Raw genomic sequence first — 22371 nt, 5'->3', positions numbered from 1 at the left:
CATGCTCGACCACATGACCAACCCCTCCAATGTGTCGCATGTGCCTGTGCAGTCTGGTGAGGGGCTATCCTGCCTTCTGTCTCCCAGCCCTTCCTTCCTCCTGGGTAGGGGAGCCCAGAGAGTCTCAGCGGGGTGTCATGTCTGCTCACAGGCTCCTCGGTGGTGCTGATGGTCAACAACCTGGGTGGCCTGTCATTCCTGGAACTGGGCATCATCGCCGATGCTGCTATCCGCTCTTTGGGTGAGCCCCACCCGGGAGGGGATGTCCCCACCCCCGGAGCTTCTTCCTTCCCGCCCTCTGAAACTGGACATAAGAAAAGCAGCTGACATAGGGTCTTGTGATGGCTAAGAGCTCGGGCTGTGCAGTCAGACAAGCCTGAGTTAGATTGTCACTCTGCCACCTAATTGCTGCGAGCCTTGAGCCTGTTCTTTGTCTGAAGACCGGGGGTAACAATAATAGTACCTGCCTCATAGGGTGCTTGTGAGGATTAAGTTAGATTACACATATGTAACGCACTTATTATGGTGCCTAGCACCTGTAAGAGTTCGGTAAATGAGACGTATAATTACCCATCTGCCCCTACAGAAAGGACATCTCCGGGGAACATGATAATTTAGGGCATTATGGAGGAATGCCCTGAGCAGGTCTGACCTCAGGGCCCCAGCTTCCACAGTCCTTGTTTTTCTCTTACTCTGTTTCTTTCTCTGATGCTCCAGTGGGTGGTGGGGGGTGGAATATCACCTTTCCCCCCTTCCATCACGGATGTCCATGCTTTGCTGTTGCAGAGGACCGTAGGGTGAAGATTGCCCGTGCCCTCGTGGGTACCTTCATGTCAGCCCTAGAGATGCCTGGCCTTTCTCTCACCCTTCTGCTGGTGAATGAGCCCCTCCTGAAGCTAATAGGTGAGACTGGAACCTGGGGTCACTGAAGCCAGGACCCAGGGGGACTTGGAGAGACCTCATCAGGGCCAACCATGACATTCAGGCCCCGTGGAGAGACCCTTCCTGACTTTTCAAGCTTTCTCCAGCTCTCACATGACTGTGGGGGCGTTGGTATTAGGAACATCCCTAGGGACACCCCCACCTTCCCTTGTAAACAGTAGGTTCTTAGCACTTGCTTTTTGAGGTGGAGGTGGCTAGCCACCATGTGGGGAATCCAGGCCCCACTTACTGCCTGACTGGCCAACCTGTGTCTAAGACAGTCTTCCTGCTGTCACTAGATGCTGAAACCATGGCGTCGGCCTGGCCTAACATGCCCAAGGTCTCTGTGACCGGGCGGAAGCGGAGCCGGGCAGCCCCTGCCGAGCCCCTGGACGCCCCTGATTCCACTGCTGCAGGAGGTACCAAGCCCTGCTGTTGGGGCAGGGGGCCCGGGGCACTGGCCTGAGCCCTGAGGGGTGTAGGGTGTGCAGGGACCCATACCTTCCATACCGTCGAGTTCGGCTGTGAGAATGGTCAGGCAGGCCTCTTCCCTGCCATCCTCCCTCTCCAGGCTTGGGCTCAAAGCGGATGGTCCTTGTGCTGGAACGGGTGTGCACCAGCCTCCTGGGCCTGGAGGAACATCTGAACGCCCTGGACCGCGCTGCCGGTGATGGGGACTGTGGTACCACCCATAGCCGCGCTGCCAGAGGTTTGTGCCGGGGCCCCGCTGGGGTCAGGAAGGGGCTGGTGGCACTTGGTTCCGAGAGTTTGGCGTTTCATGAACCAGGACAATTTCAAAAACATTTGGAGTGGGTTGCCAACTCTTATTTTGCCAAGCACAGCCATTCACAAACCTAGCACCCTCCCACCTGTTTTCGGAGAGACAAGGCCCTCTAACACTACAAGTGTGGGACGGTAATTATCACAGAACCAAATGCAACATTCTGCGGTGAATAATAACTTTAGATTCAAGGCGAATTCATTCTATTGTCCCTATTTTTCTTGGCTAACCTGGGCTAGTGAACAGTTCTTCATCATCCAGCATCGTTCGGTCAAGAAACATGTGTCTAGTCGCTACCACAGGCCAGGCTCTGCTCCCGACCCTGTGGATACCGTAGTGAGCAAATAGATCAAAATCACTGCCCTCATGGCTTGTGTTCTGGTGGGGAGACAAACAATGACCATCAGTAAAAGATAGACGATGGTAGTGCAAAGGGCTGAGGAGAAAACTGAAGAAATGAAATAGGGAAGTGAGCTATGGAATGTCAGGGGAGGGTGTCCAGGCAGGCCTGACCTGCTGGGTGACTGCCGACTTCCCTGTCAGTCACCATTTCCCACCCCTCCAGACTGCACGCTGGATATAGAAAGGAAGTCGTACTCTTTTCGTGGGGGTTCCCTCAGCCTCCTCCAGGGCCCGTTCCTGCTGCCTGGCAGTGGGGCCTGGGTACTTGTTGGGGTTCAGGCAGACGGGAGGGAGGGTCTCTGAATTCCTCGCCACCTCTCTGCCTGCAGCGATCCAGGAATGGCTGAAGGAAGGCCCACCCCCTGCCAACCCTGCCCAGCTACTCTCCAAATTGTCCTTCCTGCTCCTGGAGAAGATGGGAGGCTCATCTGGGGCAGTGAGTGCCGGCAGCCCCCAGGGTGGACAGATGACATGGCGGGGTGCCAGGTTGGCTGAGGCCCAGGCCAGCCGAGTGCTCAGCATTCTGATCCTCCCCAGCTGTATGGCCTGTTCCTGACTGCAGCAGCCCAGCCGCTCAAGGCCAAGACTGACCTCCCAGCCTGGTCTGCTGCCATGGATGCCGGCCTGGAGGCCATGCAGAAGTGAGTCAGAGCCCTGAGCCTTAGATCAGGGCTGGGCTCAGGGAGCTGGTTGATGTCACCTGCTCCCAGCCAGGCCCTGTCCCCACTCCCAAAGTGATTCCCTAGTGAGCCTCATTTGCTCTCTTTCCCGCCAGGTATGGAAAGGCTGCCCCAGGGGACAGGACTATGGTGTGTACCCAGCCTCACCCTTCCCCCTTTGATTACAGAAGCCCTGAATGCCACCCTCAGTGGCAGGGCCTGTCCTCAGCCCCCTCTTTCTCACCTTGTCCAGCTGGATTCTCTGTGGGCAGCAGGGCAGGAGCTCCAAGTCTGGAAGAGCCCAGGGGCTGATCTGTTCCAAATCCTGACCAAAGCAGTCAAGGTGAGTAAGGCTGGGCCCAGCCATACAGGGAGATGGACTCGGAGCAAGTTAATGAGCTTCCTGTGCCTCAGTTTCCTCCCCTAAAAATGGAGATGGGTCCAGCCCGGTGGCTCAGGTGGTTGGAGCACTGTTCTCCTAAAGCCCAAGTTGCCAGTTCGATTCCCACATGCGCCAGTGAGCTGCGCCCTCTACAGCTAAGACTGTGAACAACAGCTCTCCCTGGAGCTGGGCTGCCGTGAGCAGCCGGAGGAGGTCGGCGTGGGCTGCTGTGTGCTGCTGTGGGCTACCAGGAACGGCTGGTGGCCAGCGTGAGTGGCCGGCAGCCAGCATAAGTGGCCAGCAGCCAGTCTGAGCTGCTGTAAGCTGCTTTGAGCGGCCAACTGATGACTGGCGACTGACCGCCTCAGCCGTGGGGAGCGCAAGGCTCATAACACCGGCATGGGCCAGGGAGCTGTGTCCTACACAACTAGACTGAGAAACAGAGGCTTGAACCAGAGTTGGGGGAGGGAGAGTGGGGAGGCGGAAGAAGGGGGGAAGAAAAAAAAGAGAGATGACTACCTGTCTCGGAGGGTGTTGTGAGGCTAACAAGATGTGTAGAGCCCCAGCGTGGTATTTGGGACACAATAGTCCTCAGAAATGGTGGCCCCCTGCCCTGCTAAGAGGCAGGTGGGAGGTGACCTCTCTACCTGGCGACAGTACAGAGGGTGCTGGCAGAGCTGGGACAGAAGGGTCCAGGCTCCATGGCAGGAAGTAGGCCTGGTGGCTCGTCCTTCAACCTCCCCCCCCCCCTTAGAGTGCAGAAGCCGCAGCCCAGGCCACCAGGAACATGGAAGCTGGAGCAGGAAGAGCCAGTTATATCAGCTCTGCTCGGCTGAATCAGCCAGACCCCGGGGCAGTGGCGGCTGCGGCCATTCTCCGAGCCATCCTGGAGGTCTTGCAGAGCCAGGGTGTGTGAATGCCTCCCTGGACCTCAGTGCCTCTCACTGCTGTGCCGAGGTGGCCATTGTCACTTCTGTCTTCCAGCTGTCACCTTCCCTCACCCCTCAGCCCTCAGGCCTGTCCTGAGTTTGACAGGGAATCCCCTACCAGCCTCCAGAACTAGTCCACTGTAGACTGCAGGCCAAGTGGGTCACATGCCTCCTCAGCACTGCCCTATCCCTCCTCAGGAAGGGTGGGGTCCCGCGGTCACCCCAGTCTGCCCCCAGCCAACTCTGGGCTTTAGCAGAGGCAGTAGAGCCTTTAACAGTCAATGCTAATTTGGTTTTAAGACTCCCTGTGAAAGGCTTCTCTGTAGCTGAACCTGAGCCAGAGTGGAAAAGCAAGCTAATAAACCACGCTGAGGCAACAGAGCTCCTATTTCTTCTGAGGGACCTTTTTCCAGGTTTGAGAGCAGTGGCCCCACTGCTGCCCCAGGGACTGAGACCGCGGCCCCTGGTGGAGAGGATCACGCCCCATCTCCTACCACCTGAGCTGCAAAGACCTGGTCTGCGCGGCTGGGCTGGCTCCTCTGGGATCCCCATTCCTAACACACATACCACACCTGAGGGGTGTGCTTTTCTCAGCACAAAACTAACAGAACCCACCGATTCTTCAGGAATCAGATGGGCAAATGGGACACCAGGAGGAAAAGAAATCATCATGTTGTAAGGCTCAGTGGTGGAACAGAAACTGCACCCAGGCCAGCCCCCAGCTTGCTCTGGAGCGATGACTGATGGCACTGCCGAGTGTGGTGCAGTGGACGGGGCAGCGCACGCCTGGCCCGTACTCGGTGTGGGGGAGCGGCTGGAGGCGTTGGCATGGATTCACGCAGACACGATGGGATCCTGGTTCTGCTTCACAGCAGCTCCATAAACTTCAGCCTCTTGGAATCTGTAAAATCAGAACGGTGCCTGCCTTGCAGGGATGTGGGAAAGGATTCCAATGAGCTGATGGCGAGGGGTCCCCTCACTGGGAGTTCCTGTTATCACTGGTGTCTGCATCCAGCTCCTTCCAGGTCATTCTTTCCACTGCCCAGCGGCATCTGCAGCTGGGCACACTGGGTGCCCAAGCTTTGCCCAAACCTGGCTGCAGCCTCCCTCAATCCCTGGGCTCCTCTGCCCAGCGTCCCCACCACAAGGCGCAGTTATCTGTGCGCAGACGCACACACCCAGCAGCTGGGAGGAGAATCTGGCATCAGACATCTGGCCTATGAATGCCAACTCTGCCATTTCCTGGCTGGGTAACCTCGGGCAAGTCACTAATCCTTTTGTGTTCCGGACTGTAAAATGGGAAACATTTCCTTCCTCATGAGGCAACCAAGGGCTCAAAAGCCATTCACTATTAAGGACATCCGTACATGTCAGGAGCCCCATGTGACTCCAGGAAGACAATCGTGGATTTTTGGTACCTTCTAGTTGCTAGTTTGTCACTCCCCGGGTCTCAGAGTCAGAACTGTCCTGAGGCTTTTACAAGTTGCCCAGAGCTCATTTAAGCACAATGACATTTCAGCAGAGGATTTGATTCTTAAAAATATGTTTAATGAAAATCAGTCTTCATAAACAGGTGAAATGCCTAGGCATATGGAAGAAGGGGACTGGTCATGTGACCAAGGTGCCTGGCAGGCATCCCAATGGCTTTGCAGGCTTCAGCCACTTAGGGAGGTTCAGTCTAAGCTGGCATCCGGCCCTGTGGGTTGGGGTGGCCAATCGGCCTCTCAGCCACTGGCCAGGGAGTAAGCGCACTCTGAAGCCCAAGCATCACTGCTTGGCATCTAAGCACAGCAGTGTGGCACCGGGACCCAGCAGGGTTCGTTTGGAGGGGGCAGGAAAAGCCACAGCGTCAATACCAATAGGTAGGAGAGGAGCCAGACTCCTCCTTCCCCACCGGTTTCTCCCAGGAGAAGAGCGACAGCTCTCACTCTGGCATGACACACGACATGGGGCAAGTGAGGCACTCTGACGCTCAGCCAGAACTCCCTTGAAGGTGGCCATGGCTGCCAGGCTCTGCTGGCACAATGCACCACAACTTTGGCATGTGTTGTGGGGGGACTGGAGTGTGAAAATCAGCGAAGCAAGGGCCCTGTCAAGAGAGCAAGTTTGACTGAACCTGCCCGGGGACAGGCAGGGCAGCCCCAAGCTGGCGAGGGGGAGGAAATCTGAGGCACCCCTGCTACCCATCCCTGTTAGGACAGCTGGGGACAGGTTGTCTGTACTTGGGAGAGTGCATTACCAGAGTTCATAGGGCTGCCCAACAGTAACAGGCACGTAAGTCACAGGGACAGGCTGGGATCCAGGCACCAGCTGTAGCAGCAGCTAGAAGAGGTAGAGCCACACGGTCACACTGGATGCAGACACGGAGTGCAGTGACATGAAACAACGGCAGACAGCAGTCAGGGCCTCAGTTGTTCCTCTGCAGAAGCTGCCCTGCAACCATTGTCCCGTCTCCTTCCATCAGCTCACGTCCAGGTGAGCAGGATGGAGGTCACAGCAGAAGAAGCCTGCCCATGGCAAGCCCCTAAATGAAATGCACAACTTCATGGGGAAAGCTGACGGATACCACTCCCTCACTTCCCACATTACAGATTGCACTTGAGTCCCGGCTCATCTGAGCTGTCGGATTTCCTACCACATCCTGAGGGGTCTAAAGGGGAAATCAGCTTGACTTCAGACAGACAGCAGGAGCGGTGCGAGCAGCCAGGGCAAGAGAGCCTGTATAAATGGGGACCTCAGAAGTCGATGCCAAGAAGGGGTGCAGAAGTCAAAGTTACCAAAAAAAGCGGTGGGCAGCAAGTTGGTGGAGAGAACAGGCCCAATACGGAGTGAAGGAGAGGTTTGGGGCCAGAGCCCAAAGCAAGTCTGTTGCCGAAACCAGAGGGGAGCCCCAGGTAGATGAGAGCTGGGGAGTCCAGACCATGCCACCGACTGCTCCTGGGAGCCCCTTCCCGCTTCACTCCCTTTCATGCATCAGGGGCTGGAAAGAGAGGCAGACACACAGGGGTTAATGACATAATATGGAAACGGCCCCTGACCTCCAGGAGTCACACCAGGTCTGAGCTGTTCACGTAGACCCCCACCAAGCTGCAGAGCAGTCTCCGCTCAAGCCACCACACCTTTCAGGGAAGCCTCAAAGTCCCTCAGCCTGAGGCACACCTCATCTCACCCCATCTTGGCACTGGTCAAGAACAGGCAAAACCTGCCCAAGCACTCAACTTGTCACCAAGCGCTTTCTAGATAGGCTCCCATCCCACTAGACCAGCCCCAAAGCTGGAGAAGTAGAAATGACACCCCTCATCACGCTCAGGTCCTTCCTTGGGGAAAGCAAGGCCACGCTGCCCCTCGTGAAAGCACAGGAATCTGGGGAAGGGAGTAACCCTGCCCTCTTCCAGTGGACAGGCCCCCAGGAACCCCTGAGCCTCAGCCATCTGCTACGATGGCTGGGATGTGCTGGCCTGACATGGTGCTCCCCAACAGCTAACCTAGCCCCACCTTCCAGCTACGTGGTTTCCCACCGTGGTACTGGGTTGGTCTTCCTGGTAAAGCCCAGGCCTTTCCTGGGTGACCCTTCTCTCGACCCTGCCCTACCCCAACCTGGCACGGGAGACCATACCTGTCTTTCAGTCACGAACCCTGCCTCTGGGCGTTTCCAGGACGAAGCCTGAAGGATGTAGAGCACGAGCAGCCCGAAGAGCACCACCAGCATCCCCGTGCTGTTAGCGAAGACCGCCTCACCGGGCAGGCTGGAGTACGGCTTGGTGGCATTTTTCCTGGACATGATGAAACATGGGCCCTTGAGAGACTTTCCTACCTGTTTCTGCCCAGTGGGAGAATCAGTGCCACTGGGTCCTGGGTGAGAAAGCTCCCCAGGCCCAGCTGTGACTCAGATGGCTGATGTACTTTCTAAGTTCCTGCCACAACGAACATCTGCAAAATTCTCTTTATCTATGAGGGAACTCTGTGCCTCGGAACCCATTTGTAAGTGGCAATGACAACAGTATCGAAGTTGTGGGGCAATCAGAGGATTCGATTTAGGTGCTCGGAAGTTTCCGACACACAGTACGTACCCAGTCAATTTGATGCTGGATAAATACCTGCTGACCGATTTTCCAATCTCAGCCTCAAGAAAGACCGCTTCCTTCCAGGTCGGGACGAGCCCCACCCCAACAGCCCCCTCCCTTGGGCGGGTTCTATGATCACAGGCCGCATCTTTTCAAGACCCTATTCTATCCCCTCACCTTAGAGCTGGGCCCCCATCCTACTCACAAACTGAAGAAAAGCTTCTCATTAATGCCGGAAATGACAGATGCAATGGCCAGACAGAGGATGGAGGCTCCAAAGAAGACGTGGGCCGGTTTAAGGAGGCTGCGCAGCCACACCGACGCCCAGGGCAGCAGGAAGACGGCAAAGCCCAGGAGCCACTGTGGACACAGGGAGGAAGTGCCTGGCCATACCACAGGTGTCCCAGGCCACGCGTCCTACCTGTCAGTGAACCTTCGTCCTCCCTCCCCAATTCAAACCTCCCAGCAGGCATTGCCCCAGCACCACACCGAGCTTCCTCAATGTGGTCTGTTTCTCTTACACAAACCATAACGTTTCATGAAATGCTTCGCTACAACCCCACTCGCCTGCAAACCCAGCCATCCTTGTTTGTTTCCCTCCAGTCGTGGCTCATAAAACTCCTGCCTTATACAGCACTGACATCAGAACACGGAAACCACTTGTAGAATTACTTCCGGTTCACAGAAAGGTGGGAGTGGGGAAGGAGGAAGAGATGATTTAGAGTCAACGTGGCACATGCTATGACAAAGTTAGCGCAGAGCACTCTGGATGCCAATGGGTAGTGTGATGGGTAAGAGCAGCCCTTACAGCCCTTTAAACTGCCCATTCTATAGGATGTGCCCTGCAAGCCCATCTCCAGGCAACGATGAGCAGAGGGAATATTTATGCTTATGCAAGTGAAGCCCCAAGCAGAGCCCGTGGCTGCCATCCAGCAGTGGGAACCCAAAGGAGGGTAGAGAGCACCCACCTGGCAGGCGAAGAGGAAGACGGTGGTGATGCCCAGCCAGCTGTGCAGGGAGTAGAGGTTGTTGATATTTGCATGGTTGTGATATTTAAAGACGGCTACCAGCCCCAGCACGGTCAGGGTGAAGGCCATCAGGTGCAGGGCTGCGTGGAAAATTTTCCAGGGCAGCTTGGAGCCCACCCACGATTGGGGCAGGCGGTACACCAGTGACGCTGCGGGAGAGATCAGTCCCAGGGCTCAGCCTCTTCCCCTCATGCTCACCACACATGAAGGGAATTACCCTGACGTGGTCCCACAGAGCCTCCCATAGGGGAAGAAGGAAATGCTAGCTCATTGGCCTCAACTCCTCAGCGTCTTCTATCCCCACATCATTTCTGAGACAACAGTCAGCCGCGAAGGCGGGAGAGAAGGGACAGTGATAAAAGGGGAGGAGCAACCTTCTGGGATCTGCCCTTCTTTTTTTTCTCTTTTCTTTTTTTAAAGATTTTTATTATTAGGGAAGGGGAACAGGACTTTATTGGGGAACAGTGTATATTTACAGGACTTTTTTCAAGTCAAGTTGTTGTCCTTTCAATTTTAGTTGTGGAGGGCGCAGCTCAGCTCCAGGTCCAGTTGCCGTTGTTAGTTGCAGGGGGCACTGCCCACCATCCCTTGCGGGAGTCGAGGAATCGAACTGGCAACCTTGTGGTTGAGAGCCCACTGGCCCATGTGGGAATCGAACCAGCAGCCTTAGGAGTTAGGAGCATGGAGCTCTAACCGCCTGAGCCACCAGGCCGGCTCTTGGATCTGCCCTTCTATCATTACAATAATAAAGGTAGTTTGTATGAAGTTTTGCAAGTTAAAAAGCAATGTCACATTCATTATTTCATCTAACTAAATTCTCACTGGATTACTGAGGTTAGTTATCAAGAACATAGGCTGTAAGGTTAGATAACCTAGGCCCAAATCCTGACTCTGCTTCTTTGCTATATGGCATCTTCTTTCTAAATCTGTTTCCTCCTCTGTAGAACTGGGACAACAATAGAGCCCAGCTCACAAGCTTCCTGTAAGAACAAAATGGGATGAGGTATCTGCAGTATGCAGGGTACGCTGTTATTATCAATGTCACCATCATTCCAATTTCATAAGTGGGGAAATGAGGCTCTCCCGGGCCCCGAGGCCCAAGTCTGAATGCAAGGGGCAAACACGGGCCTGGCAGAAGTAAGCACACCCCGTACGTAAGGACCCACGGTGCCATGAGAGGCTTCAACCTCCTGCTCCCTACAGTAGGGTTGGCAAATTATAGCTCACATGCCGAATCCAGCCCACTGCCTACTTCTGTGCAGTTTTACTAGAACACAGCCACGCATGCATTTTCCTGTTGTCTACCCTCACAATACAATAGCAGGGCTGAGTCACTGCAACACAGATCGTATAGCCTGCAAAGCCTCAAATATTTACTACCCGGTCCTTTATAGAAAAAGTTTGCCAACCCCTGCTCTAGTGTATCCATGAAGTTGCCCTTCTCAGATGCCCCATTCTCACTACTTCCAAATGACACCTGGGTGCAGAGACAGACCAACTCACCCAACCTCCATAGCCCTGAACCCAACAGTGACAAAGGCCAGCCCTGAGAGGGAGAGCGCTGGCCCACCAGGCCTGGGCTAGAGCACGTCTGCCCTGCCGCCCCCGTACTCACCCGCACTGTAGAGCACCACCATCCCAGCAACCATGAGCACCGGGTGACAGTTGAACATGAATATGGTGCCATCCCAGGCAAAGCCACCGTGCCAGCTCTGCATCCAATAGACGGTGAAGAGGATGCACGTCAAGCCCAGGGACGACAGTGCCAGGACAGACAGGTAAAACCATCTCACAGCCATCCTGGCCAGGCACCCCTAGAAGCAGCAGAAATCACACGTTCCTGCTGGCTCGGGTGCAGCCGGCACACCAGCTAAAGACCTCGTTCTCGGGCCGAAGGGTGGACACTTTTTGCTTCAGTCCCCTGTCATCAGCCTGGACACGACCCGATGAGGCCTTGGTGGCTGGGCGGGCCTGATGTCTGATCAGGAACAGTGACTGAGGCCCCACTCCAGCACCCGGCAGTGCAGAGGGCAGCCAGCCAGGCCTGCGGCTGGCCCTGGAGAGGTGGCTCCTCCACTGTGGCTGACGCCGCGGCTCTGGGCCCAGAGCCCTGGGATTCATCTCCCCTCTCAGGACTGGAATTACCTCCCCACAGAAATGAAGGCACCGGAATCAAAATCCAGGCTAGATCACACAAATGCCCAGACCCTCGGTCTAACTTCAGGAGGCAAAATCACAATGAACCAGGGGCAAACACACTCCTATTAGGCTGGCCGGGAGGAACTCCTATGGGTTCTCATTTCTACAGAAAAGTTCTTCCCCAGAGTGAACTCTGTGGGGCGAATCCTCCCACTGAGAAGCTAAGATCAGGCCTTCACACCAGAGTCCCCACACTCTACACCTGAAATTGGGCGAGGGCTCTCAGCTGTCCACAGGCCTGAGACTTGTGCTTTCTCTTCCTCTGGGGAAAGTCCAGAGGACAAAAGAGGAAGTAAGATCTCATGGTCTAGAAAGCAAGAGCTTACAGTACATCCTTCCTTAATGTCGTCGATGGGTTCGTGGCACTGTGGTGAAATGATGTATAATGAAACCAGTTTTAGCACAAGCTAATTGATATAACCAAGAGTTAAGCTCCGATGGCATCTCAGCGACGTTGAACGAAACAAAATTATTGACGACCTGCTGTACGTACTTTAGAGATTTCTACATGTACTTGATAAACGCAGAAACCAATTCTGGTTTCAGACATGGAGAACGCCCAGGCCCCTGAGCAGCTGCTCTTAAAAGCCAGGCAAGTGGGCGTGCGGGTTAGCGGCAAGTGCAGTCACAGGACCGACGGCCCCTGCGTTCAGCTAATGAGTAGGCAGTATGGGTCCAGCTCTCCAGACAGTTACAACATTCCAGGGACTCACACCAAGAAGGTGACACTGTGGCTGCCTGTAGTTGAGGTCCGTTGATCTGAACCAGCTAACAGAAAGAAGAGGCCCCTAAAATAGCCAAGAGCTCCCAGAGATAAAACACTTGATTCCTTACCTTTAGACCTGGTGGCTGGCTGATGGCGTGGTAGCGTGGGCTCTAACTCTTATGAAGTGAGGTACCTTGAGCAAGTCACTTAACATCTGTATGACTCAGTCCTCTCATCTGGAAGAAAGGCATGGCAATAAGAATATAATTTACTGAAAGGCAGCTATGAACGGACACCGTACTGGAACCTTACACGCATGATCCCATTTTTTCTTGACAACTCTGTGAAGAGTTATCATCCCCATTTCCCATAAGGAAACCAAGGCTCAGGAAGATTAAGTAGCTAGCATTAGAACCCAGTGAGTGGGCGGGGAGTTCCAAACCCTTATCTGTTTGGCTTCAAGGCCCGTGTTTTTTCCTCAACCACGGGCTGTCATAAGGTCAAGTGAGAAAATGTAAGGACATTGTGCGAGTCAAGTATTATACTTTTCTTAGTATTGTCACCGCATTTCATCCTATTAACAAAAACCTGAAGCTCATGGCCCCCGTGCCTGCCCTGCCCTCTAAATAGCCCTGATTCCATGCCATGCCATCTCCCTCCGTGCCAGGTGTCCACCTAACCAGAACAGACACTGAGCAACAAGGTGATCCAAGTTGGCAATAATCTCTGAGGAAGGATCGTCTAAGGTCAGAGGTTTGTGGGGGGAAAGCTTCCATGGGGCTGGAAGGAGAAAATTATGCCACTAGCTTCCTAGAAGCTTCGTGATTTAACTATTGAGCTCAGAGATTTGCTACCCAGCCTGAACTGTCCCCTTAGTTCCTACAAGAGCAGAGGAAGTTTCAGTCACCCCCAGCGAAGTTTTATGTCAGCATGAAGGTCAGTAGGCTCTATCCACCAAACAATATCTACTTTCAGTTTTTCCTTTGTTAAAGGGAGAAAGTAAATATAATCCAAGAGGAACTATATTCACCCTCCCCCCCTGCCCCCCGCCCCCCCAGGAAGAGGTCCTGGATTACTGCTCTGGGACAGGCTTGGAAAAGACAATGGGTACTTTCCTAACAGAGGGCTGCAATGTTATACAGCTCACAGTATACAGAGCCTTCCCTCTGCCTGAAATACAGCAAAAGCAGAGAAAAAGGAAGAAAGCAGTGAAAATTGCTACTATCTTCTAATATCTGCTAATATCCAAATGCTAATATCTTCTCATTTACTCTAAGACAGCAGGCTGTGCTATGATTTCAGGATATGCCTATTACGGTGTGGTCTCCTTTTCTCCCCTCACTTTGTGGAGCCCCATTCTAAGATAGAGGTCGACACTCTTCTGTGAAGGGCCAGAATGGTAAATATACTTTAGGCTTTGAAGGCCACATGGTCTCTGTCACAACTATGTCAACTCTGCTGATATAGTGCAAGAGCGATTATAGACAACACCTTCACAAATGAACACAGCTGTGTTCCAGAACAACTTTATTTATAGACACTGAAATTTCAGTTTCATATCATTTTCAGGTCACGAAATATCACTTTTCATTTTCAATTGCTTAAAACTGTAAAAATCGGGCCGGCCCAGTGGCTCAGGCGGTTGGAGCTCCGTGCTCCTAACGCCAAAGGCTGCTGGTTTGATTTCCACATGGGCCAGTGGGCTCTCAACCACAAGGTTGCCGGTTCGATTCCTCAACTCCCACAAGGGATGGTGGGCTGCACCCCCTGCAACTAACAATGGCAACTCGACCTGGAGCTGAGTTGTGCCCTTCACAACTAAGATTGAAAGGATAACGACTTGGAAAAAAGTCCTGGAAGTACTTTTTGTTCACCAACAAAGTGCTGTTACCCTTCCTCAATAAAATCTTTTTTAAAAAAAGTAAAAACCATGCAAGAGAGCTCGATTTGGTCTGTGGGTTTGGTTTGTTGACCCTTACCTAAGAGGTCCACTCTCCAATGTAACACCCTCCTCAATCCCTCTGCAGAAGGGATTCTCCCAAGCTACATGGAAACAGATCAGGCCCTGGGGTAAGAAATGGGGACAGGCAAACCTCAGAGATATTGCGGATTTGGTTCCAGACCACCGCAGTAAAGCGAGTGACACAACAAAGTCGGTTGTTATCTTTTTGCTGGTGGAGGGTCCTGCCTTCATTTGTAAAAACCTCAAAAGCGGTGAAGCGCAATAAAGCAAGGTGCAATAAAGGGAGGTATGCCTGTATTTCCCATTCAGCCCTTAGTTTGAGGAAAAGGCTCTATTTCAAACTCTTACAACTTTTATATTTTAGAACTACAGCTAGATGAAGAAACAGAAAGAAAAGTCATTTTGTTGCTCCCCAGTCTCAAATGAACGATGGGAGCTTCAGGAATCCTGAAACTTAGGACTCTCGTCCTAACCTCTTATTTTACAGATTAAAAACACTGGGGCTCAGTATTTTTAAAGACTGTGACTTGGCCAAGGCGAGTAGCAGAGCTGGTACAGGAATCTAAGCTCACTCCCCTCAGCTCCAAGGCCCCCTCACTTCCAAGCGCAGCTTCTGTAGTCAGTTCTTAGAGGAGTGAGGGGCCCTCAATTCCAGCGAGGAGGTAGATGAGCAACTTCCTTAGCACCAGCACGATTACAGACTCGCCTTCGGACTCTGCTCTGCTCTGGGCGGGCTCAGGTGTCCGGGGAGAACCGTGTCAGGAGCCCCAGGGCAGATGCCTGACTCCTCTGCCTGGGACCAAGGAGGTCCCAGCTAACCTTGGGTGAAAATTAAGGCGGGGGGGCTCTGCCTGCTGACTGCGACTTCTAGAGAGCTTTCGTCCCTTCACAACCACCACGCTCGCGGTGGAAGGACTCGCAGGGTGAGCCGCGTTCATTTCCTAAAAGAGAAAACTGAGGCCGGGGGAGGGGTCGCGAGGGTGCGAAGCGAGGTAGCAGCGGAGCGAGCACTGGAACCCAGGTCCTTGAACTCCCCAGCCCAGGCTTTTCTCACCCCCGAACCACAGTGGGATGCAGTTGGGTTTGGGGTCTCCAAGACCCGCCGCCGTCCCCGAGGCTCCTAGGGACTGAAGTCCAGGGACTCCAACGAACACCAGGACGCACCAGCCACCGCCGCCCTAGGATGCGCAGGCTGGGCCACCTCGCCCTTTTATAAGCTCGCAACACTTCCGGTGGCGCGCGCGGCTGCCTGGGAAATGAAGTCCGGACCGCAGGGGCTCCTGCTTCCACGGCGCCAAGCCGCCGACGCCCACTCCACTTCCACCGCGAGCAATTTCCCCTCAAGCCCGGGGTTCTAGAGGCCAGCATCGCCGTCAAGGGTCGGCCCTGTCCCTCCCCCATCCCGTGGAAGCGGAAATGTTCACGCCGACACGAGGCCTCTCGCGAAGGGCTGGCCCTCTGCAAGGCTCCGCGCGGCCCAGGCGGGACTTGGGCAGCGGCTGCGAGGCCAGAAGACGGGGGCGGCGATGTTGGGCAGGCTCGGGGAGGGCCGGGCCCGAGAAAGCGGGGTCTCAAACGTGGCGTCCGGCTGCCCCTAGAGCCGGGAGAGAAAGCCGCGGGCTAGCGGGCAGCGCGGCGCAGACGGAACCCGCCTCGGCTACTTCCGGGACTTCAAATCGGCTTCCGGAAGCCGGAACGCGTGTCCCCATGACAACGGACGTTGAGGCTTCGAGGTGAGAGTGCTTGATGAGGCGTAGGTAACGCGTGCGGAAGTCGGAATTTTTGTGGTTATTGATTTGGTTTTGGGTTCTTGCGAAGGCAGCCCCATTTTCAGGCCGATTGGGAAGGGTGAGGAAAACTGCCCTGGAGACCAAGGGAAGCCGGCAGGGAGCGGTGGGGAAACCGAACACTGCTCCGTTACCTTGCGAAATACCGCTGCCCTGAACCCGAGGAGATGCTGGTCCTTCCCGTGGAGTGCGGGGGGTCGTCCTATATCCCGGATTCGCACAACAGCCCTCTGGTGGCCCGTGAAGCAGTGGTTAAGACCACGGGCGTGGATGTCGTACCCAGTGAATCCTGGCTCTGCTCACCCGCGACCTGAAGGGATGACTTCAACTCTGACCCTGTGCCCTTGCCTGTGAAATTGGGGTAATTTCCCCCCACTTTGCAGAGTAGTTGCGAGGATTAGAGGAAAGTATCTTGGTTTACAGGTTTATCGCGGTGCTGGTATGTAGGTGATAGCTGTCAGTATTATTTGATGAACGAGGAAACTAGGCTGAGACACCACGTTCATACATCCACCACAGTGCGACTTCTTCACCAGGTGAAGTGGGCAAGGTTTCTTAAGCTCTAGAGCTTCTGTGTAAAATGGGAATTATATACATAATAACAGGTACTTCTTAAGATGGCCGTGGGATTAAATAAAGTAATAAATATGAAAAGTTTGTAAATTGTAAAACATTTTACAGATGTTAATCTCAATGTCTAACACGTCAAAGCATTTTGAAATTTGTTTATAAATTTAATCCAGCGGGTGGCGGCCGTCACAGGACACCCCCAGAGCAACTTCTGGGTCTTGCAGTATATGAAAATAAAGGGCCCATCTCCCTTTATCTGGTGCCACTGTATTGCTACCATAACCTTAAACATAAAATTTTTCAGGAGAGCACTATTTTCTCCCAGCTTTTTCTGCCTACATCACTTCCCACTTCTCCTATGCCAGCATTTTCCCTGCCTAGTAACATACCAGCCTATCAGTTATGTAAGAGGCAGCTTTGTGCAGTAGTTAAAAGCACAGACTCTAGACTCAAACTGCCTGGATCTGAATCCCAGTTCTGCCACTTACTGGCGATGTGACCTTGGACAAATTATTTCACCTCTCTGGACCTCAATTGTCCCATCTGTAAAATGGGGAAAGTAATAGTATATCTTCTACCTCATGCGGTTATTGTGAGATTTAAATAATGTCAGTGCTTTGAATACTCCCCGGCACATTGTATCATAAATGATATATAAAGGTTTGCTGTTGCAATTAGTATTAGAATTAGAATTATTACATGATCAGACAGTCACTCTTTGTAGTACCCCTAGACTCCTTTGGAATCAAACGTAGTTAGAAAGAGCTCTGTATTTAGAAGTTTCCAGGCATGGAGAAAGGTTTGAGGGTAAGGATCCCTAGGAGTGACTAGCTGGGGTGTTTTGTGGTCGTTGGTTTGGTTCGTTGATGTATTCCAAGCACCTAGAATGGTGCCTGGCACATAGTAAGTAGGTCCTCAGTAAATGTTTATTGTATTAATGAATTTCTAACCACCTTTTTTTTTTTTTTTTTTTTTTTTTTTTGCCTCAACAGGCCCTTATGTTAGAGCAAGGGAAACAGCTGATTCTGAGCAACTAGACACTTCTCTCTCCGTGCTGGGGAAAAAGCCAGGAGCTGTTTTCTGGGGAACTGTGGGATGTGCCCTTGGGGGCCCAAGAGAGCAAAAGGAAGATGCTCCAGACCAGTAACTATAGCCTGGTGCTCTCCCTGCAGTTCCTGCTGCTGTCCTACGACCTCTTTGTCAATTCCTTCTCGGAGCTACTCCGAATGGCTCCTGTCATCCAGCTGGTGCTCTTCATGTGAGTTCAGTGGGTGGGGCTGGAGAGCTGAACCCACGCAGTTTGAAGGCCCTGGCAATCGTGATTTAACATTTTAGACTTATTCATAGAGAAATATCAATGATAAAAAATTTCACATTGTCCTAAGTACTCCATGGTACATACACATGTTCCATGTCTGGTTTTTATACACATCTGACAAGGGTTTGGGACACGGGGAGCAGTTCACATAGAAAATGAGGGTCAGACTGTTGCCCCCGTCATTTCCTACATCTGCAAGTAAAACTACTGTCATACATGAGGATTATACAATAGCAGGTTAAAAGCAGGTTAAAAGGGTAATCATATTAATAACATATATGAATCCCATAAGATGGAAGCTGTTGGCATTTTTCCTTCACAATGATTTATAGATTTCAGGAGGCATGTTCCAAACCGGAAAACACAGTCTGAGATACGGTTTTCCTTCATTCAACAAGTATTCACTGGCCTGCCCGTGACAGTGTTCTAGTTGCAGTGGTAAACCTGACAAGTTCCTGCTCTCGTGGGGTTTCCGTTCTAGTGGAGATAATGAATACATTTTTTTTTTAAATATTAATAAATGTCATACAATGGATACAAAGTAGCAGGGGGAGGGGAGGGCTACTTTAGATAGCGGGCTAAAGTCTTTCTGGAAAGGGGACAATTGAACTGAGATTTGAATGGCACCAAGGCACCAGCCATGCACAGAGCAGGGAAAGGGCATTGTTGTCTTGTTAGATGAAAATGATAGGACCAGGTTATGCGACAGATAGGGCTGGCGTTTTCTGGACGTAGGGAGGAAATTAACTTCCCCTCACAAGTTCTAGGAGGTTTGTTACGAGTGTCAGAGCAGGAAAGCCTTGTCTGTGGACTGCAACTCAACTGCTGGGCCCAAAGCCCATGCTCCCTCTGGGGGGGTTTCAGAGGACTTCCCAGGGCAGGACAGACCTCATGGCGTCCCCTAGACTTTAGGACTTAGGCCAGCGCTGGGGTCCTTCCTCAGCCTCCATTTGGCTGTTCTTTGTTTTATGTCTGCAGCATTCAGGACATTGCGGTCCTCTTCAACGTCATCATCATTTTCCTCATGTTCTTCAACACCTTCGTCTTCCAGGCTGGCCTGGTCAACCTCCTGTTCCGTAAGTTCAAAGGGACCATCATCCTGACAGCTACGTACTTCGCCCTCAGCATCTCCCTTCATGTCTGGGTCATGGTAAGAGTGCTGCTCTGAATTTTTGAATCCATAAAGAACTAGAAATATCTTTTCTCTGGGAACCCAGCATCAATATTTTACATCTCACAGAATCCTTGATGAGAAAAGGTGAAACAAATGTGGTCTGGCCTGGAGCCAAGTAGGTACGTGGGAGTTTCATAGTGCACTTTGCCCACTCTTATGTTTGAAGAACAGCCTTATCCAAGAGTCAAGAGACACTTCTGGAACATTCAAATAATCTTTGCCCCAAACAGGTCTGCCCGGGCTAAAACAGGAAGTTGAATCTGACTCATTAGCTGTTTGGGAACGTGGGTGTTAATCCAGGGTATTCTTAGGCAGTAGTGTCCCAGGGGAAATAGCCAAGCAAGAGGGCTGCTTGCCTTTTAGTGCTTCATGCCCTCTGCTGCGGCCCATCACTTACACAAGGAGAACCAACCTCACAGATGCCTCCCTTTGGTTCTGAGATAGGCCTCCGAGCAGATCCAGTTTTCATGTTTCAGAATTCTGCTTCGCAAATTCTTCCATCTCTTTGTGTATCTCACGTGTGTCTTCAGTACTCATTTTGATGGAACACGTTGACACCTTAGGGTTCTCTGGTCATTCCTGTACTAAAGGCATCTTCTCAGACTGAACCTTCTATTGGGTTGCCCTTGTGATTCCACGGAGAGAAGCAGAGCTTCAGGAAACAAGCAGAGCAGTGCTGAAGTCTCTAGGTGCTTCCCGAGGAAGACTGTCTCTGCTCTGGTTCCTGGAGCCAGACTAGGTCCTGACTTTGTGCTATAAAGTCGTTAATCTGATTAAACCCTGAGCCTTTGTCTGACAGGAGCTGAGCCTGAGATTTTCAAGGCAAGACAGTGACCAGGCTGAACTTCTGAGAGGATGTATATCATTTCTCCCTGGCCAAGGCTGTGGAGTGAAAGGGAATAAATAGCTTAGTTCAGACTTCCTCCATCAGAGTTAAAAGGATATTCCCTTTGCAGCAAAAGGATCTTCAGGTACCTCTGAGAAGCACGACTTGGGGCTCTGGAAAGAAAGAGGGTGAGATTAGCCTGATTTTAAACCAGGTGGCATCTGCGCAGCTAACCAAGTGGGAGACGTCAGGGCCTTACAGGGCCATTACGTAACACCTCTCTGTCTACTCGTGTCTCCTTCAGAACTTACGCTGGAAAGACTCGAACCGCTTTGTCTGGACAGATGGACTTCAAACGCTATTTGTATTCCAGAGACTAGGTAAGGACCAGAGAACCTCAGGCCTCACCTTGGTCCCACCTCTGGCTCTGGCAGTGAGGGCCTTGAGCCCGGGTTGCTGGCATGGGCTGGGTGGAACAGCCACACCAAGAGCAGGACAGGTCACTGCCCTCTGCCGTTGTTGGGAGTCACTGGGAAGGCATGAGGCAGAGCCCCCCAGCCCCCTTAGGTCATGCTCATACCTCAAACTAGTACTCAGAGCATCTCTGAGGCTTCCTCTCTGCTCATTACCCACAGCGGCAGTGTTATACTATTACCTGTACAAACGGACAGCGGTGAGACTTGGCGACCCTCGTTTCTACCAGGACTCTCTCTGGCTGCGCAAGGAGTTCATGCAAGTCCGAAGGTGACCGCTTTGTGCCACATGGATGGATGCCTTTCCTTCCTGACAAGCCACATCTGCAGGGGGCGTGCTGGGCCCCATGCACAGGAAGCAGCTTGACTTTCCTAGGACAGGCTCAGGCCAGTTGTGTTCAGCAGCCAAAAAGGAAGATCCTCCCTCTTGCAAATTAAAGTGTTCCCAATACAGACTGCAGTACGTACATAATCCCTTCCTGGCTTCTTACCTCAGTTCTGTCCCCTCCTTTCTGTCCCCCCTTCCTCACGGGCTCTGGGGCATTACCCTTGGGGAGCTCCCACTTAGCCTGGTACAGGAGGAGCTCCCAGCACCTGCTTTCTTTGCAGTACACGAATGACCGAACGATACAAAGAGGGATATTTCTGTGCTCCTGACTGATCACACACTGGACATTTAGATTTTGTACTCATGGCATTTTTTTAAACATTTTATAAACAGGAAATAAATTGAATTCTTTTCCATAAATGGTGGAGTCTCTCTTCATAATTACGAGGCGTGCAGGGGCCTAGCCTTAGCATCTCCTTGGTCTAGTGGGCAGATGGAGCTGCAGAGCAAGTACAGATATTTACTGAATCCCATTAGGAGGACTAAGATATTTTTGCAAAACTTCAAGATATAATCTGATGCCCCACCCCCACCCCTGGAGTTCCAGACTTCTGTGCTTTATTCAGACTCCGTCCCCAGGTCAGAGCCCTAAACTGTCCCCAGAAGAGTCAAAATAAAAATGGTCCTTAGCCTGTTTTGGCAAAAGAACAGTTTTAAATTCATGTGCCCATAGCATCAGTTTTCTATTGCCAGAATAATGTGTAATAAAGCACCACCAGACTTCAGTGGCATATGACAATAAACAGGTACGTGGCTCTTTGAGTCTTGGGGTTCAGGGGATTTCTGCTGGGCTTGCTCATGTGTCTGTGGTCAGCTGTGGGTCAGCCAGGCAGCTGGGATGATCTTGGGATCCTTGGCTCTTGGCTAACCGAGGCTGGCCTCAGCTGGAATGACTAGGCTGCTCAGCCCTGGTTCATATGACACATCCGTGACTAGCCTGGGTCTGTGCACATGACAGTGGCCAAGGAGCAGGACAACAAGCACCAGTGTGTAATCCCGTTTCAAGCCTCTGCTTGTATTGTCTTAGACTCCCATTGGGCAAAGCAGGTCATGTGACTGCACCCAGTGTCAGAGTAGGGAAGTACCACAAAGTTTCCTGGCAAAAGGCACGGGTACCGGGTACCGGGAGGGCCATTACTTGTCAGTCTGCCCCACCGGAAAGCTGCTCTATAAAACTTGTTATTCAGACACATTTGAGCACAGGCATTGGCAAACTTTTTCTATGAAGGGCCAGATAATATTTCAGATTTTGAGGGCCATCTGATCTCTGTTGCAACTACTCAACTCGACATAGTATGAAAGCAGCCACAGATGATAAGTAAATGAATGAACACAGCTGTGTTCCAATAAAATTGTTTTAGAACACTGAAATTTGAATTTCATATTTTCATGTGTCATAATTTTCTTTTCAATGATATAAATATGTAAATCTATTCTTAGCTTCAGGATACAAAGCTAAGCTAATTCCAGCCAAGGCACAAAAACAAGCTAGATTTGTCCCATGCCTCAGTATGTTGACCCCTGGTTTAGAAGCCTAAAATAAAGTTCTGGGGCCGGCCCAGTGGCTCAGGCGTTTAGAGCTCCATGTTCCTAACTCCGAAGGCTGCCGGTTCGATTCCCACGTGGGCAGTGGGCTCTCAACCACAAGTTTGCCAGTTCAATTCCTCGAGTCCCGCAAGGGATGGTGGGCAGTGCCCCCTGAAACTAAGACTGAACAGGGCACCTTGAGCTGAGCTGTCGCTGAGCTCCCGATGGCTCAGTTGGTTGGAGCACGTCCTCTCAACCACAAGGTTGCCAGTTC

At 52.2% G+C, this 22371-nt stretch overlaps 3 protein-coding genes across 8 annotated transcripts in view; 2 read left to right on the top strand and 1 right to left on the bottom strand.

The window, feature by feature from the left end:
- The window catches only part of TKFC (triokinase and FMN cyclase), an 8372-nt gene extending 3918 nt beyond the window's left edge, over window positions 1-4454 (top strand). The window contains exons 6-15 of the mRNA XM_081064348.1: window positions 1-56; window positions 152-241; window positions 787-903; window positions 1221-1340; window positions 1493-1630; window positions 2434-2540; window positions 2642-2745; window positions 2880-2913; window positions 3017-3106; window positions 3900-4454. The exon at window positions 1-56 is cut by the window's left edge and continues 26 nt beyond it. Coding sequence (XP_080920474.1) covers window positions 1-56; window positions 152-241; window positions 787-903; window positions 1221-1340; window positions 1493-1630; window positions 2434-2540; window positions 2642-2745; window positions 2880-2913; window positions 3017-3106; window positions 3900-4061 — 1018 coding nt within the window. The 3' untranslated portion in view covers window positions 4062-4454. The remainder of the gene's footprint in view (window positions 57-151; window positions 242-786; window positions 904-1220; window positions 1341-1492; window positions 1631-2433; window positions 2541-2641; window positions 2746-2879; window positions 2914-3016; window positions 3107-3899) is intronic.
- A 1149-nt stretch (window positions 4455-5603) lies between these two features.
- On the bottom strand, window positions 5604-15249 carry CYB561A3 (cytochrome b561 family member A3). Of its 5 annotated transcripts, none has more exons than XR_013994319.1 (8): window positions 15089-15249; window positions 12200-12307; window positions 10782-10980; window positions 9107-9315; window positions 8344-8498; window positions 7691-7847; window positions 6314-7054; window positions 5604-6163 (listed from the first exon to the last, which is right to left on the bottom strand). XR_013994319.1 is itself a non-coding variant. In XM_081064339.1 (7 exons), the coding sequence occupies exons 3-7, from the start codon at window positions 10963-10965 to the stop codon at window positions 7031-7033; spliced, it is 729 nt and encodes a 242-aa protein (XP_080920465.1). In that variant the 5' UTR covers window positions 10966-10980; window positions 12200-12307; window positions 15089-15219; the 3' UTR covers window positions 5604-7030. The 5 variants fall into 5 exon arrangements, 3 of the variants coding, with proteins under 3 accessions (XP_080920465.1, XP_080920466.1, XP_080920467.1); XR_013994320.1 differs by having other exon boundaries at window positions 5604-6220; window positions 6349-7054; window positions 15089-15221; XM_081064339.1 differs by having other exon boundaries at window positions 5604-7054; window positions 15089-15219.
- A 26-nt stretch (window positions 15250-15275) lies between these two features.
- Window positions 15276-20927, top strand: TMEM138 (transmembrane protein 138). 2 transcript variants are annotated; one of them, XM_081064342.1, is made up of 5 exons: window positions 15276-15767; window positions 17384-17649; window positions 18688-18859; window positions 20014-20089; window positions 20345-20927. In XM_081064342.1, exons 2-5 carry the CDS (start codon window positions 17522-17524, stop codon window positions 20455-20457), a joined length of 489 nt encoding a protein of 162 aa, XP_080920468.1. In that variant the 5' UTR covers window positions 15276-15767; window positions 17384-17521; the 3' UTR covers window positions 20458-20927. The 2 variants fall into 2 exon arrangements, with proteins under 2 accessions (XP_080920468.1, XP_080920469.1); XM_081064343.1 differs by having other exon boundaries at window positions 15765-16182.
- Window positions 20928-22371: the final 1444 nt, after the last annotated feature.

This window comes from Rhinolophus hipposideros (genome assembly GCF_964194185.1).
Source record: "Rhinolophus hipposideros genome assembly, chromosome: 10".
NCBI classification, from domain to species: Eukaryota; Metazoa; Chordata; class Mammalia; order Chiroptera; family Rhinolophidae; genus Rhinolophus; species Rhinolophus hipposideros.
This window is presented reverse-complemented; position numbering and strand designations above follow the sequence as displayed.

Bases quoted from the DNA above. Each gene is read 5' to 3' on its own strand.
- CYB561A3 (XM_081064341.1), bottom strand. From the start codon at position 10,965: ATGGCTGTGAGATGGTTTTACCTGTCTGTCCTGGCACTGTCGTCCCTG. The intron at 9,316-10,781 runs GTGAGTACGGGG...TCTCTCCCGCAG, and splicing joins GGTGGTGCTCTACAGTGCGG to CGTCACTGGTGTACCGCCTG. The intron at 6,397-7,690 runs GTATGGTCTCCC...TACCTCTTCTAG, and splicing joins GGTTCGTGACTGAAAGACAG to CTGCTGCTACAGCTGGTGCC.
- TMEM138 (XM_081064342.1), top strand. From the start codon at position 17,522: ATGCTCCAGACCAGTAACTATAGCCTGGTGCTCTCCCTGCAGTTCCTG. The intron at 18,860-20,013 runs GTAAGAGTGCTG...TGTCTCCTTCAG, and splicing joins CCCTTCATGTCTGGGTCATG to AACTTACGCTGGAAAGACTC. The intron at 20,090-20,344 runs GTAAGGACCAGA...CATTACCCACAG, and splicing joins ATTTGTATTCCAGAGACTAG to CGGCAGTGTTATACTATTAC.